This window comes from Aspergillus nomiae (genome assembly GCF_001204775.2).
Source record: "Aspergillus nomiae NRRL 13137 chromosome Unknown contig00209, whole genome shotgun sequence".
In the NCBI taxonomy this organism is placed as follows: domain Eukaryota; kingdom Fungi; phylum Ascomycota; class Eurotiomycetes; order Eurotiales; family Aspergillaceae; genus Aspergillus; species Aspergillus nomiae.
This window is the reverse complement of record NW_015378264.1, coordinates 15,349-30,413: the sequence shown is the minus strand read 5'-3', so window position 1 is coordinate 30,413 and position 15,065 is coordinate 15,349. Positions and strand designations below refer to the sequence as shown.

At 47.6% G+C, this 15,065-nt stretch overlaps 5 protein-coding genes across 5 annotated transcripts; all 5 read left to right on the top strand.

Annotated features, from left to right (window-relative positions):
* Positions 1 to 1,199: 1,199 nt before the first annotated feature.
* Positions 1,200 to 1,625, top strand: ANOM_007621 (uncharacterized protein; the record flags this gene model as incomplete). Its single annotated transcript, XM_015552877.1, has 1 exon — positions 1,200 to 1,625. The coding sequence occupies one exon, from the start codon at positions 1,200 to 1,202 to the stop codon at positions 1,623 to 1,625; it is 426 nt and encodes a 141-aa protein (XP_015405340.1).
* A 1,095-nt stretch (positions 1,626 to 2,720) lies between these two features.
* ANOM_007620 (kinesin family protein) lies at positions 2,721 to 5,811 on the top strand (the record flags this gene model as incomplete). Its single annotated transcript, XM_015552876.1, has 3 exons — positions 2,721 to 2,920; positions 2,983 to 5,073; positions 5,112 to 5,811. 3 exons carry the CDS (start codon positions 2,721 to 2,723, stop codon positions 5,809 to 5,811), a joined length of 2,991 nt encoding a protein of 996 aa, XP_015405339.1.
* A 730-nt stretch (positions 5,812 to 6,541) lies between these two features.
* On the top strand, positions 6,542 to 7,462 carry ANOM_007619 (peptide-methionine-S-sulfoxide reductase). Its single transcript, XM_015552875.1, has 3 exons — positions 6,542 to 6,877; positions 6,959 to 7,277; positions 7,353 to 7,462. The coding sequence occupies exons 1-3, from the start codon at positions 6,592 to 6,594 to the stop codon at positions 7,384 to 7,386; spliced, it is 639 nt and encodes a 212-aa protein (XP_015405333.1). The 5' UTR covers positions 6,542 to 6,591; the 3' UTR covers positions 7,387 to 7,462.
* A 1,115-nt stretch (positions 7,463 to 8,577) lies between these two features.
* Positions 8,578 to 9,901, top strand: ANOM_007618 (uncharacterized protein; the record flags this gene model as incomplete). Its single annotated transcript, XM_015552874.1, has 4 exons — positions 8,578 to 8,646; positions 8,703 to 8,819; positions 8,874 to 9,651; positions 9,705 to 9,901. The coding sequence occupies 4 exons, from the start codon at positions 8,578 to 8,580 to the stop codon at positions 9,899 to 9,901; spliced, it is 1,161 nt and encodes a 386-aa protein (XP_015405334.1).
* A 2,996-nt stretch (positions 9,902 to 12,897) lies between these two features.
* On the top strand, positions 12,898 to 14,836 carry utr2 (putative cell wall glucanase (Utr2); the record flags this gene model as incomplete). Its single annotated transcript, XM_015552873.1, has 4 exons — positions 12,898 to 13,175; positions 13,325 to 13,518; positions 13,578 to 14,015; positions 14,073 to 14,836. Coding segments are annotated over 3 exons (1,380 nt in total), but the record flags the coding sequence as incomplete, so codon positions are not given.
* Between the last annotated feature and the right edge of the window lie 229 nt (positions 14,837 to 15,065).

Genomic DNA, 15,065 nt, shown 5'->3' with positions numbered 1-15,065 from the left:
ATTTAAATCTCAGTGAAGCTGATTTCTCTGTGACAAACAATGCTTAGCTACTGCCTTGTACGTATTGACTTTCCTGTTCTGTTTTCGGTCCGACTTGGCGCCGTCCTTCTTTGCTTGGACCGTTGCTTAGGTAAGGATAGCTCTCTGTGTACTACCAAACAAAAATAAAAGTTGTATATCCAGATCGAAACTCGAGTGCTGCAATCAGTCATTCTGGATAATATCTTCATTTCCTGTAACCTATGTTTTGCAAGAAGGCTGTTTAGTGTAAGATCATTGCAATAACTACTGTATGATTCTGGTCTGGCGGACAACTCTGGATAAGTAATTTGCTTACATTCTGAAGCGTACAGAATAATTTACTTATTGAGGATGCTTGAGGGGATATAGAATAGATTACAGTCAAAACAAGAAGAATGGGGGGGGGGGGGAAAGAATAATGTTAAGTTATATACTTTTTAGACTGAAGCACAACGGATATCCTTTTCCTTGTTTGCGCTCATCTGAAGTAAAAACATCATATGCTCAAACCCAACCGAAAATAAATAGTATATATGTACGCATGTTACGTGGAGTGTAGTTTACTCCGTACTATCGTCGCTAGTAAGCAACACCAGCCAAGAAAACCCCAATAAGTATCCTAATAAACTCTTCCAATCCTCTCTGTGGTCCTAAATATATGAAAGGCTCACACCACTTGAAAAGCGGGGTATCAGGGTCTCGTTCCGAACAAGAAGTTTAGAACATCGATGTATAGCTGTTTTACAGAGTACAGGCTCATTACCTGATGCTAAGCCTACCAATCTGTTCCTGGCAAATGAACCATCAGGGTGTCAGTGTTCAGAGACACTCAAGGACGGTCACGTGATATCAATAAAGGCAACGGCGCCCGTACCGGGAAACCAAAGAGGTTAAGTTCTGAATGTACCTTTATCCTTTTCTTTGGAAATCGAGCGTGGGGTTGCGCTATTTATAAATTAAACGATTCAGCAGGCAACTCAAGGTCTGAGGGGAAAAGGACTTCTGGGGACCTACTAAATTTATCGATTGACAACCAACACAAAATTACATCATGGTAAGCTTGACCCCATAACTTGCTGTCCGTGCGTGAAGGGTGAACACGATTTCGCTGACTTTGTATGGTACTATAGTCACAGTCTGATCCTCTCAGTTGGACGCTGCTGTTCAAAAAGCACAAGATGACCGTACTCTTGATGCTCCCACCTTCCGCAACGATCCCAACCGCCCAAGCCACACTCCTCCGAGCCCTTCAAACACGCGGTCTAACAGAAATTAATGGTGATCCGATACCAGAAAACTCATCGGATATTGAATTTGGTATCGCAGTAGACAGAAATGATCTGGGGAAGGGTTGGACTAAGCTAGAGTTTCAAACGCCGCAATTTGATGAAGATGAAGCACCAAAACGAGGGGCGGGGAGGAGATCAACAGCTCCTCTGAGCTTACAAGCGGCTGAAATTAGAAATGGACAATCGGTTGCTTTCAGGTTCCGGAAGCGCGGGGAGGAAACTGAGACGACTGATGAGCTGATTGACCTCGAACTAGAGGATCCTGGCTGGGATGTTGTTCTTCCTAGTCTCGATGATGAAGAGGAGGAAAGTTGAAGTAGATCACACATTTCTCTATCTTGATGAGTATCTTGTTTTGGTTGGATTTTCTTAACTTTATGGTTTTGGCGCAGGGCTGGGGCGAGGTGCTGTTAGATGGCGTTCATGATCTTTTACCGAGTGTTTGAGAATATACATTGACGACTTGACATGTACCCTTACAATCATCTGTATACAAGTAGTCAGAAGAGGCTTTCGTGGTGAGTAGCTTGTAGCCCTTGTTTGTAGCGATCTAAATTGCTTTCCTAGTGTGTAGTCCTGCGTAGATCAGGTTGTCCTAAAGGGTTTCATCTATCTACTTCCTAATAAGCGTGGAATAACAGTCTTTCGAAGCCATGTTGGTGTGCTATAATACACGGTTGGATCGCCGTTTCTAGTCGACTAGAAAACAATCAATACCTAGCCCTGAGGTATTGACAAGGTACCTCAGAAGAGAAACCAAGCACTAAAAATAGATCAAATAAGAAAATTATCCATGTGACAAGCGTCATCTGATTAGAAAAGTAATCTAGGGCTCTTTGATAGACTACTACCCATGCTTGATCAAACAGAGTTGTACCATGAAATTGATTAGAATTGAGCGGCATCATAGATTGCAAGGGATAGCTCCCACTAAGATCGGACCAATCAGGATTAAAAATGTGCGTTGTGTTAGGAAGCTTGATGTGTGGTGTTAGTGAGTTATCGCAGGAAAGTGCCAGAATTTTCCATGGTTCTGGGTTAAGGCCAAGCAGCACAGACATGCTATGAGCACGCACTAGCGGTCGTCAGGGGCAACGGTGAGTTGACACAACAAGCCCCCGTGTCAACAGACCCTCAAGTGGCTTGAAGCTCACACTAGCTCCTCAGCGTAACTCAACAGGGGAAATTCTGGGGCTGCCACGAAATAGGTCCACAGTCAACATTCTTCGTCGGTGAGCTCGTTCTTCAGTTTCATCTCTTCGTCGCCTCATCGTTGTTTCGACACGCCGTCGGTGTAGGGCGTCGCTGGATATTTCGATAAACTGCCCTCCCTGCGCCGATTATCTCGTCCCGAGACTCACTTTCCGCCTGGAGGGAGGTTGTACCTCTTTCATTTCGATAAACAACAATATGGCGATCCCAAGCGACGCTTCATCTATCACCGTTGCAGTCAGAGTGAGGCCTTTCACAATCAGGGAGGCGGCACAGATTTCAAAATGTGAAGATGGGCCCCTCTTCCTTGGAGATGGCTCGTTGGCTGGAGCGCCAACACCAAAACTCAATCAGAAGGGAATTCGATCGATTATCAAGGTTATCGATGATAGGTGCCTGTGAGTGCAGTACCAATATGTCTACGTTCCTTTGACAACAACAATTGACCGAGTTCTCTCAGAGTCTTCGACCCTCCGGAAGACAACCCCGTACAGAAGTTCTCGAAAAGTGTCGTCCCCAACGGCAAGCGCGTTAAAGACCAGACATTCGCTTTCGACCGTATCTTTGACCAGAATGCCTCCCAAGGAGAGGTGTATGAAGCGACAACACGCACGCTTCTTGACAGCGTTCTTGATGGATACAACGCCACAGTCTTCGCATATGGTGCGACCGGATGTGGAAAAACCCATACAATTACGGGAACGGCCCAGCAACCTGGTATAATTTTTATGACTATGCAAGAGCTGTTTGAGCGTATCGACGAAAGATCGGGAGAGAAGGCGACAGAAATTTCTCTCTCGTACCTAGAAATCTACAATGAAACTATCCGTGACCTCCTCGTCCCTGGTGGCAGTAAAGGAGGCTTGATGCTGCGGGAAGACTCAAATAAATCGGTTTCAGTGTCCGGCCTGTCCAGTCATCACCCCCAAAGTGTACAGCAGGTGATGGACATGATTATGAAGGGTAACGAGTGTCGCACGATGTCCCCGACAGAAGCCAACGCAACCTCTTCACGGTCACATGCAGTTCTTCAAATCAATGTTGCCCAAAAGGATCGCAACGCAGATGTCAATGAACCTCACACAATGGCAACGCTGAGTATCATTGATCTTGCTGGTAGTGAGCGTGCCAGTGCCACAAAGAACAGAGGTGAGAGGTTGTTCGAGGGTGCGAATATTAACAAATCGCTCCTTGCATTGGGTAGCTGTATCAACGCCCTCTGTGACCCTCGGAAGCGAAACCATGTTCCATACAGAAATTCGAAACTTACTCGGCTCTTGAAGTTTGCATTGGGCGGCAATTGCAAAACAGTGATGATTGTCTGTGTTAGCCCATCCAGCCAGCATTTCGATGAGACCCAGAACACCTTACGTTATGCCAACAGAGCGAAGAATATCCAAACTAAAGTTACAAGGAATGTATTCAATGTCAACCGTCATGTTAAGGACTTCCTGGTGAAGATCGACGAACAAATGAATCTGATTAACGAACTTAAAGCTCAACAGAAGGACCACGAGAGAATCGCCTTTGCAAAGTTCAAGAAGCAGACTGAGAAGAAAGACGCAGTGGTCCGCGAAGGAATCTCTCGTATCCGGAATGCTTATGAACACTCATTGCCTGAGAGGCAGGAAAGGACCGCCAACATGATCAAATCAAGACAAATTAGCCGCAGGATCGGTATGCTGTCTTCGTGGATTGCTGCTTTTGACAGTGTATGTGCAAATTCCGAGCATGAGGAGCCCTTAACGAATCTCCAAGCCATTCGCAAAACGGCACAAGGTGTTCTCCTTGAGTTGGAAAGTAGTAGACAGCACTACCACCAACGACTGTCTAGGAGCACTTGGGACAGAGGTATAAACTCAGCAGTTGAGCACGCCGTTCGTCAACTCCAGGACTTTGGAATCAACGATAATAGTGACCTTGCCAACCTTCATCGCGAAGCAGAGCTCCTGAAATCAAACACAGAGCGGGATGCATTTTCGGCAGTAGCAGAACAGGAGAAAGGGGGGGAAGCTGAAACCGTACAGCTGTTGCTCCAAGCTCAATTTGAGGCCATATCTGCAATTGAGGATATTATGCAAATGAGTGAAGAGGAAGCCGTTGAGACGGGCAAGAATATCCTTTCCAAGATGCTCGACTCCTGCTCGACTGTAACATCTAGTCTTGTGAAACCAGATGGCAGCTTGCCGCCAGCTCAGACATTCAGCCCGTTCAAGGCCATGTCGCCTAAGCCGAAGAAAAGAGTGAGTCTTGCAGCACTCCCTGCTGGAAAGACTCTCGCTGCACCGATCAGTTTGGCACCGGCAGCACCTGCCTCACCCGGCAAGGGATCGCCCCGGCGCCGTCGGTTGGGTGTTGGCCGAAAGAGTGTCACATTCTCGCCCAAGAAGTCTCAGGCCAAGTCAACGAAACGAAGCGTACGTTGGAAGGATGACGAGCAAGACGGTTCTCTGGCCGAGTTTCAGAAGACACCGCAAAAGCCGCGGGCGCAACTTTTCCCCGAGGCCTCCAAGGCAGTCCCAACGAGCCCCCATTGCCTAGAACGTCACCCGTTCCGCGTGGCATTCCAGTGCCCAGTCGTAATATCAGTCCTTCGTATGGTTCTTCGCCAGTCCCTGCCCCGCCGGAGCCAACGTTGCATGTTCCAAAGAACAACCGATTCAAAGCCGGCTTCCTCTCCAAGAAAACTAGCGGCTCACCAATTGCGCCTCCTCCTTCGACCTCGCTCCCTGCCTCAGACGGTGAACATTCTCCCCTCCGCAACATCGAGAACAGCAGCTTTCTGAACCGCGCACCGATTGACCGTCCCTCTAGAATTGCGGTCCGTACTTCGAGTGGAAGCTACACCAGCAGCCCCGCATCGGATAACAAGGAAAGCTGGAAGGCAAACAAAGACGATGCCATGCGGATCAGTTCGGCGATGAGGCGCATCTCCGGTGGACATTTTGGTGCTGGTGCTTCTGCCAATTCTCTTCGGGTTCATCGTCGCCGGAGTCCGGGCTCTGCAACGTATGGCAGCTCTCCACCCGAAAACACCATGTTCACCGCGCAGGCAAGGAGAATGGCCAAGGGTGAAAAGGAGCACGAGACCAAACCAGGAGTTTTGGGGCCCCGGAATCTTCCCATTATGAAGAACACCGGACGACGGACTACTTTCGGAGGGGATATCCGGCCCCGAGACATCAGTCTCACCAGCAGGGACGCTATTCGACTCAGCGCTATGGCAACCCCCATTCTTCAAAGGCCACCCGAGAGCCTCTATTCCAACTCTGGAGCAGGATGGAGGTGACTTTAATTACTGATTCGGGATTTTTTGCATTGCATTCCGGGGGGAGTGTTTTACCAATACTTGGGAACGGTGTTTCGGAGATAGATACCATTTGCTTTTTCTTAACTTATATTTTCGACACCAACCATGAGATCCGGTATCCGGGTTTTACCGTTCTCCTCGTTCTGTTGCGCTGAGAGCTTCACCAAATGATTTGGAAATATGCTGGAGTTTCAATTTCTATTCGATGTATTTATTTTTTTTTCATTTTGTTCCTTTCTTTCCCTTCCTTTTTCCCTCTCTGTGTATGGCATATAATGTTTCCGGAACGTGTACAATATCGGATGCGACGTTTGAAAGGGTTTTTATACAAATACGAAGCCAAGACTGTTGTCTCTACCTTAATCTATTTTCGGTCTTTAATTAAATAAATTAATTAGTACGCCGCCAGTCATTATGTCATTGCGCGAAATGACGCCACTGCAGAAACTCCTCCGCAATCTGACAAATAGAGGAATGAAGTCTATTTCTTCCTCGACATAATTATTTAGTTATTTCCTTCCAGTTCCAACGACTAATTAATTACCTAGATTGTTGCTGCTAGAAAGCTAGCTGGTTAGTAGCACAATCAACGTTAAGCCTGAGAAGTTCAATTTTAAATTGACAGCTGGTGGGATACCAAAAATCACATTCTCTGCCCTCGCAATAACTTTGCCGGTGCCCCTCAGCGGAAACCTCTAGGCAAATTCATTTTGCGAAGCAAATTGACTGCCAGTGTATCACGTAAAAATCCCCAGTTGAATGGCTTTCGCCGCACCCGCGATTGGTTCGACCTTATTCTCACGAATTTTCCGTCCGTTCTCCACCAGCGCTCCGTTTCTCTCTTTAACACCTGAATCTGCATCACGCAACATGTCCAACGACACGCAAATTGCGACTCTAGCTGCTGGATGCTTCTGGGGCGTGGAGCACCTGTTCCGCAAGAATTTCGGTAATGGAAAAGGTCTCCTAGATGCGAAGGTTGGTTATTGCGGCGGATCGACGGCGTCGCCTTCGTATCGAGCTGTGTGCACCGGAGACACCGGCCGTAAGTATTGATTTCTATACTTCGCTGCAACCTATGTTCCCGAGGCTAATCAAGGATGATTCTTGCTTTGCTATATGCTAGATGCCGAAGCGGTACAGGTGACGTTTGATCCCTCCATCGTTACCTACCGTTCTCTTCTGGAATTCTTTTACCGCATGCACGACCCCACGACTCTGAACCGCCAGGGACCCGATATCGGCACTCAGTACCGTAGCGTCATCTTCACCCACGGAGACGAGCAAGAGCAGATCGCCAAGGATGTATCAGAGAAGGTTAGCCAGGAGTGGTACAAACAGCCTCTCTCCACTGTCATTGTGCCTGCCGGTCAATGGTGGGATGCGGAAGAGTACCACCAGCTCTATCTGAACAAGAATCCAGCGGGCTATGAATGTCCTGCTCAGTATGTTATAACCCGAGCTCTGATATAAGCCTCCTTTTCTTGTGAGGGGGAGTCAATGGCTAATGTTCCACGCAGCTTTGTGAGAGACTTCCCGCCTCTTTCTGCCTGACTGGAGGCGAAGATATGAAGTATGAACTTCGAGAATATGCCCGTCTTGGATGGTCTTGAGATGGTGCGGCTGGACTGGTGCCGTCACTAAGACATTTTACAAAATAACAGCATTGTAAAAAATGATCAGTTTGCCCAGCACAAACTTGTTCGTTTCTGGCATGCGTATTATTGAAGCGACCCGAGATGTGTATCATATCTCTCTCAGATATTATTCAGATGTCTCACAGAATGTGCTCATCTTATTTTCATGGTATCCTAGTTCTTCAGAGAGTTATGTAGGAAAGGGGCGTGTCTCCTACCATATGGCAATGTGTTGAATACTAAACGCAAGGACTACTACCTACAGACAACCGGATGTAGAAGGAGAGACATCATTAAGTCAGTGTTTTTTCAAAGAATGCAATACATAGTTCTAACTACCCTCGAAGCGGGTGAGGAATATGTGAAGTTCGTTATCTAGCAGGCAGTGGCTTTCCTGTTGTTGTCTTCTTTGTTTACTATGGTATCAATTCACTCATTCAAGTATGGCCTCAGCTGACAACTTCCCTCTGTCCCAATGCAGACACACCACCTTCTCTCTCTTTTCTTTCCGCCATCACTCTCTACCTCTTCCTCTCCCATCCTTTCACAGGGCATCACATTTCTTTCTTCTCCCCATCAATCCATCGCCCACTCCCTGTTTCTTCGATTGCCAGTACCAGAGTTCTCTGCAGAAGTGTTGCCTGTCAAGAATATTTGCTCGGTGTTCTGACTGTCTAATAGACTCTCGATAACAGAGCAGAGAATTTTGAGCAGAAAGGCGTTTGACGCACTCTCTGTAGCGGACTAACTGTATCTCACATCCTCCCCAATCTACCCTCTACCCGCAGCAGTTGCCTTCTTGGGATTTTTCATTGCTATCACTGCCTTTGTTTCTATACGTACCATTTTGTTACATTACCCACAGGTATTTCCTCGACGGGTGCTCAACCTGAAGGTCAGTCGACAGAGCCTTAGGGAGGCTTTGAACGGTATGAGTCTCCATCGACCTCGTTGTACCCACGCGTATCCGTCACTGATTCTGACCGCGCTGGTGAGAAGGAGCCCTCAGATACTCTTCCACAAACAGGAGTGCCTTCCAGGGCACTATCTCATCTGTTGAGGCGGTTAGTATCAGCGGCTCCGTTATACCAGGTTGGGTCTCGTTATGATGGCGGGCTACTCTGTTGAGGCAGCCATGGCTGAGGCCTTGGGTCATCTTAACCGCATCGCGTGTCATGTAAGCGTCTCTCACACCACAGATCAAATTATGGAAGCCATTACTGAGTGAATAAGTTCCGCAAGCACGAGCAGCACAGTGCTGCCAATGAGATTGGCAAATTGAGCATTATGATTGTTAATGTCTTCTCCGAAGCTGTTGAGCAGATTCCCATTAACGAGTTCGCTGATGTGGTAAGCTGCTCTATCAACATCCGGACGCAGGATTAGTCTCAGTAACAGGAGCAGGCTACAAGCTGCCAGAACACTGGGGTTAATCACAATATGATTCAGCAACAAGCTGTCGCGGCTCTCATGAACGAGGTCGAGAAGGAAAAAGACAGTATCACCTGTCAAACCAGCACCTTGCAGAACATCCCGTCTGAAGCCCAGCTCCCAACGACTGGAAGCTGGGCTCAGGTCGCTGGTTCTACCTCAAGTCATCCAGTCCATCCTCAAGGGGTGGGCCAGTTTATGACACCGTTGCCCTTGGGACCGGCCTCTCTGTCCAAGCAGAGCTCGACCAATGACGAGAATAGTAATACTCGAGTGTCAGGAATCTCAGACGTCGCGCTTTCTGCGCCCATGTTTCCAGAAATTCCAGAGGCCAAGGCAGGAGTCCTTCGTATCTATGGCAAAGCCTCCAAAGAGATCATTCAGTATCTTACTACCCGTATCCACGAGGGTCCATTGCAGGACATTCGACTTGAAACCAATGGAAGGACGCGAGTGACCTTCCAGCATGCGTCTCAGGCGCTTGCTTTCCTGAAGTCTAACCAGGAGATGGAGCAAATGCTTGGCTACGGACGTTTTGGATGCGGCTACCGCGTTGAGTTGGCTGAGATTATTGATTGGAACGACGATCATCGTCGGATGAACCAGCCCATCCGAGAGCGCCGTCGCCTGTCATTCGCGAGAAAGCGGCTCTTTGCCGACAATATGTCACCAGAGAAGTGGAAGCAGGACATCCGCACTTTAGCTGGACCAGGGAACATTGATTTCCTCTGGGTCTTCAATTCTGGTAATGGTGAGTTCGTGGCACAAAAACCGATAGGCCAAATCCCAGCTAATCAGTGGTAGCAACGGCTGTCTTCACGAGCACAACTGTTGCTCGCAAGGTTTTGGAAGTGTTTAACCGATGGAAAGACGGCCGAAACGTTTACAGTGGGGTTTCCGTGACCTACTCGTCGGATCCATGCGAGAAAGAGTTAGTTTTGGTCAAAGACACCGCTCGCCCCAACATTGCCAAGAATTTTGTGAAAAGACCCATTCGATAGATCCAGGGCTGCCGTTGAACGGATGGGCAATGCTTCGACCCCGTTTCATCCCAACTGCTTTAAAATGACATCACATCAAGTCAAACGCATGGGGAATTTCAAAGGACGGAGAATTTCAAAGTCTTTTTGTTTTATTTTATTTTATTTATTTATTTATTATTATTTTTTTTAAAAAAAGAAAGAAATGGGAAAAAAAAATAATTAAGGTAAGGAAAGCAAAGGGTAAACTGTTTGCGGGGAGTTGGAGTTTTGTGGAATGTTGCGCAGGCGATTCGAGCAACGTGGGAAAGGTACCACCCGATCTGAGCCATAGGAATGGAATGGAAGCACGAGTGGGATTGATTATACGCATGTACGGAAATATCAGGTTGTTTGAGATGGTCTCCTGTGGACGGGTTTGTTTTGGCCACTTGTGGTCCGACTGACCCTACACGCAAGCAAGGCTGGTCTCCGCGCAACTCACCATAAGGATGATTTGCAAGTCGAACCTTCTGCCTTGAGCAGCGTCTGCTGTGGTTTGTCGACAGTTCAGAACATGCTGGTAGGGAAACAGTCAACCAAGGGTGGAGACTGCCAGAGAGATATCAACAATGGCATTCGGAGGCCGCGGGCAGATACTCGAGTAAAGATAGCTCATAGAAACCAAATACCAGTCTGTATTACTGATGTGATATGAGCCTTCACCGTCGTTTGGATTAGTCCCAGTGCGTCGTCATCTGAAAGATCCTCCTACTCAAACAAGTGACATGGTCTCATGTGTACACGGGACAGGTGCCCCTTGCAGCAGCGATCATGATTGCTGATATGGACCGAAAACGGCATTGATGCCAGGGGAACGCGATCAGATAAATCACAAAATTTCGTTATTTGTTTATTTATTCGGAAATTGCTGGAAAGGGCAAACCAGCATAAGAGCCGTCAAGGGCTCGACTATTTCAGAGGTTGAAGCACGGAGTTAAGGGATAAAGATAGGCACCACAGACACATGCTCATGATGTCAGAGCTGATGAAGCTCGGGAAATTTTCTCCTGTTTATCGCTGTCAACATTGTTGAATGATAGAATTTTAGAACCCTGTCTGGTCCGTCATGAATGTAATTCGTAGCGTATGGATGGATGGACGGGTGGATCTACTAATGTAGGTACAGACATACGGCAGTGGCCGACTCATGCATCAGAGGCTACCCCTGTTGGGCAGGTGAGAAAAGGAGAATGTTACTGGTAGCTGGGAGCAGCTATCAAACCCAATAAAGTTCAGTAGAGCAGGCTATCATTACTGTAATCAATTGGGCCAAGGTGCCAAGTTAACTTCCTGGCTATTTCCCCATTATTAGCGGACTATCTCTGGTTGGTATTGAGTAAAAAGAATCTCTCTGGCTGAGTTCTTTTTTTTTCCCTATGATTTTATGTTGTATTTAGTGATTTGTTAAAAAAATAAATAAATAAAAACTCTCATTGCGCATTCGGTTCGCATACAACCTGGAGAACTTAGTTTCGTTATCTTCCGGCCCGAATGAACAACATGTTTTAAACATAATCTATTTATGTAGCTGTCAGCTGAAACCGGCGGAGTTTAGTAGACAATGGCTTCCTTTTCAGAAATGATTTTGCCTCTGATGTCACACATTCCAACGGTGTCAGTGGCAATGTTAACATGTCTGAAGAAAAAAACCAAAGAATCCTAATTATAGAATCAAGTAGACTTTTTCTTTTTGTCATTTGATTCTCTCGCCGTGGGAGACAACATATTTCCTTATCTAACACAGCTGAATGACCAAGAACACCAAGAGCCCCCGAATGTGGGAGTACCGGACATAAATAGTCGGAAGAACCGTTAGGCTTCCTTGATTAGGAGAGTGTTCCACTGTGGTAGCCAGAGTCAGTAGTGCCCCCCTATCTATCGAAAACTCTTCGGTGCACGGGTAGACAGTGGAGAGGTCAAAGACGAAAAATTGCCGCAGATTAAATTTGATTCTTGATATAGATTACTGTGGTCGCAATGTCTGACAGCCGTTAAATTACTCACACTTATCTTTGGGACGGAGGATGAAATCGGCGTCTCCTTTCCCGGGAAGAGGGGGGGATTATAGTAATCAGGTGATATCGATGCTCTGATTCGAATTGGAGTTGCCTTAAGACAAAAGATCCACGCGCCCTGCGTAGGAGAGACCGTCATTGGCCCTGAAGGGACTCTTGCGAACCAACGACGGTGATTGGAGTAAGACATGTTTAATTTATGAGCAGAAGAATCATTGTGGAAGCCCACTGCATGGTACTAGGTACATAGTGTCCACAAACTACTTCGAGTAGTGTGGCTGTCTTGTCCGGACCTGCCAATCGGCAGCTTTTTCCTGATAAGAAGAACCCCATTGAGTTTTCTCTTATGGCGGTGGGTCCGTTCCCGAGAAGGGTTCAGTTCAGGTTCGAATTCAGGGCTTTTTTCTTTTGGTGGTTTTTTCGTTATTTATTTATTTATTTTTTCACTTTCCTTCTTTTGTGGTATGGTATGCACGGGACTGGACACAGGAACAACCTTCGTCAATGCCCTGGGTACCGTACGTATCGCCAGTACCGTATGTAACGTTCACATCCAGGTTTCCCAACTGACGATTCCGGAGATGTCAACTTTGTCTCTGTATAACATTCCGATGGCTGTTGGGAATAGTTTCTTATCTTGTGAGATCTGTCAAGATCTCGAAAACAAGAAATCACCAGAAGAGCCGGAAGTTTCACATCTTCTGGACGTCTTCTTGGGATCAATTCCTTGGACTGAAATTGTAGGCAATGACCTAATCCGGTGACCGTGCCACCCATCAATCGTGGGGAAAAGGTCCATCGTCTCGTGGTTCCTCCGTATTAATGGAAACGGCAATTACTTTACCTTGCCCAGTGTAGTACCTGCAATACTGACTAGTGACATGGATTCATTTAAAGAACTTACTTCTACCCCCGATTCAACCTCTCCAGGAAAATCCGCCCCCCTCCCCTTCCCTATCGTTTCGCCAACCCTTTCTTGTCTTCAAGGATCCTTACTTGTCGACTCGTTTGGTGTTAAATCCCCCTTCAACGAGGACCCACGAAGATCTCGTTCCTTTCCAGTTTCCCTCGTTTACTGAACTCCTTTCCTCTCGGCGGCGATTCTGTCCCGCGGTCCTTCATTAACTGGCGTGTCCGTTGATTGGGTCTCGATCCTATATATTGTCCAATAATTCGTTGGCCCTGCGACAGGTCTTATTTAATTGATTCCTCTCTTTCTTCGAACCCCTACAAGTTCGGTACGTTCCCTAGCCTTTTCCAATTTTTTTTCCTCTTTTTCTCTGGGGTTCGATCTATACTATCTGGTACCGATAAGCTCCGGCGACGAGGGAGAAAAAAAGCCAAGGGAAATTGTCAACAGGACTGGTGGCTAACGCCCACACTGTAGTGCAAGCTGCAGACTCCTGTATAAAAAGTCGCACATCGCTGCATGCCCTTGTCGCTGTAACTATATTATCGGCATTATGGTTCGCTTCGTTTCTTCTCTGCTCCTGGCCTCTTTGGCCTCCACATTCGCTTGGGCCGACACTATCAAGTGCGACGCTAATAACAAATGTCCGGAGAAATACCCTTGCTGCTCTCGTGAGTTCTCTTCCATATTCGAACATGGTGTAACGCTCGTGCTGACGTTTCTCCGTTAGAATATGGTGAATGTGGAACTGGCGCTTACTGTCTTGGCGGCTGTGATCCCATGCAGTCGTTCAGTCTTGATTCCTGCATGGCCGAGCCGGTTTGCAAAAGCAAGACCTACAAGTGGGACAACCTCGACAGTGCTGCGCTGAACACCAAATATCTTGGTAACGCGTCGGCGTCCGACTGGGTCTACAGCGGCTTCCCCAAGGTCGAGGATGGCAACCTGATCCTCACCATGCCGAAGAACAGCGTGGGCACTTTGTTCGCAAACAACCACTACGTCTGGTATGGTAAGATCAAGGGTAAGGTAAAGAGCAGCCGTGGCAAAGGTGTCGTGTCTGCTTTTATCCTGCTTTCGGACGTCAAGGATGAAATTGATTTCGAGTTCGTCGGCTACGACTTGGATAACGTCCAAACCAACTACTACTGGCAGGGCGTCCTCGACTGTAAGTGATTCGTCTACCCCCAAGGTTAGAATAACTGACACTCACGCTTTTGCTTAGACAACAATGGCGGAAAGGCCCCCACGGGCAGCAGCACTTTCGACGAATGGCATGAGTATGAAATTGACTGGAAGCCCGAGGCCATCACCTGGTCAGTTGACGGAAACGTCAAGCGGACCCTGACTCGGGAATCCACCTGGAATGAGACTGCCAAGCGCTACCAATTCCCTCAGACCCCTTCGAGAATGCAATTGTCTCTTTGGCCCGCCGGTCAGGCAAGCAACGCCGAAGGTACCATTGAGTGGGCTGGTGGTGAGATCGACTGGGACAGCGAGGATATCAAGGACAAGGGCTACTACTATGCGGAATTCGGAGAGATCACTGTTGAATGCTATGACCCTCCGTCGAACTCGGGGGATGGCAAGAAATCGTACATCCTCACGAACAAGGACGGTCTTGAGGGCTCCTTCAAGCTCACCAACAACGACACTGTGCTCGCCTCTCTTGGTGCGACCGGTCTCAACCCAGATCTCGGCGCCAGCTCCTCTTCGTCCTCGTCTTCGAGCTCGTCCACTGGCAACAGCGTTCCTGAAAACCGCGGTGGCTCCGGTAATGAGCCTGGTGTAAGTGGCTCCAACAGCACCAGTAGTAGTGGCAGTGGCAGCGGCAGCGGCAGCAGTGATTCTGGATTCAGCCAGGGGAGCAACGACGACAGCAACAACAGCAACAACAACTCGAATGGCGCCGCCTCTGCGAACGAGCGTGTCATGAAGGGTTCCTTCTTCGCCGTCTTGGTCGCTGTCGTCGTGCTGGTTACTCTATGAACCAGTGACTATTAATTTGGGCCCTTGCCTTCATTCTTGAATATTCTTCTCTTTCTTTCTTTCTTTTTTTTCTTGGGTATATAACAACACTTACCCCCATTCCATACCCACACGGTTTTGGTGTGTCCTGTTAAATTTACCTTCTATACATGGCGGTCCCTCACTCTACATGTCTGTCGCCTTATACCAGTTAACTACTTTATTCTGATTGGACGTCTTGATGCTCTTA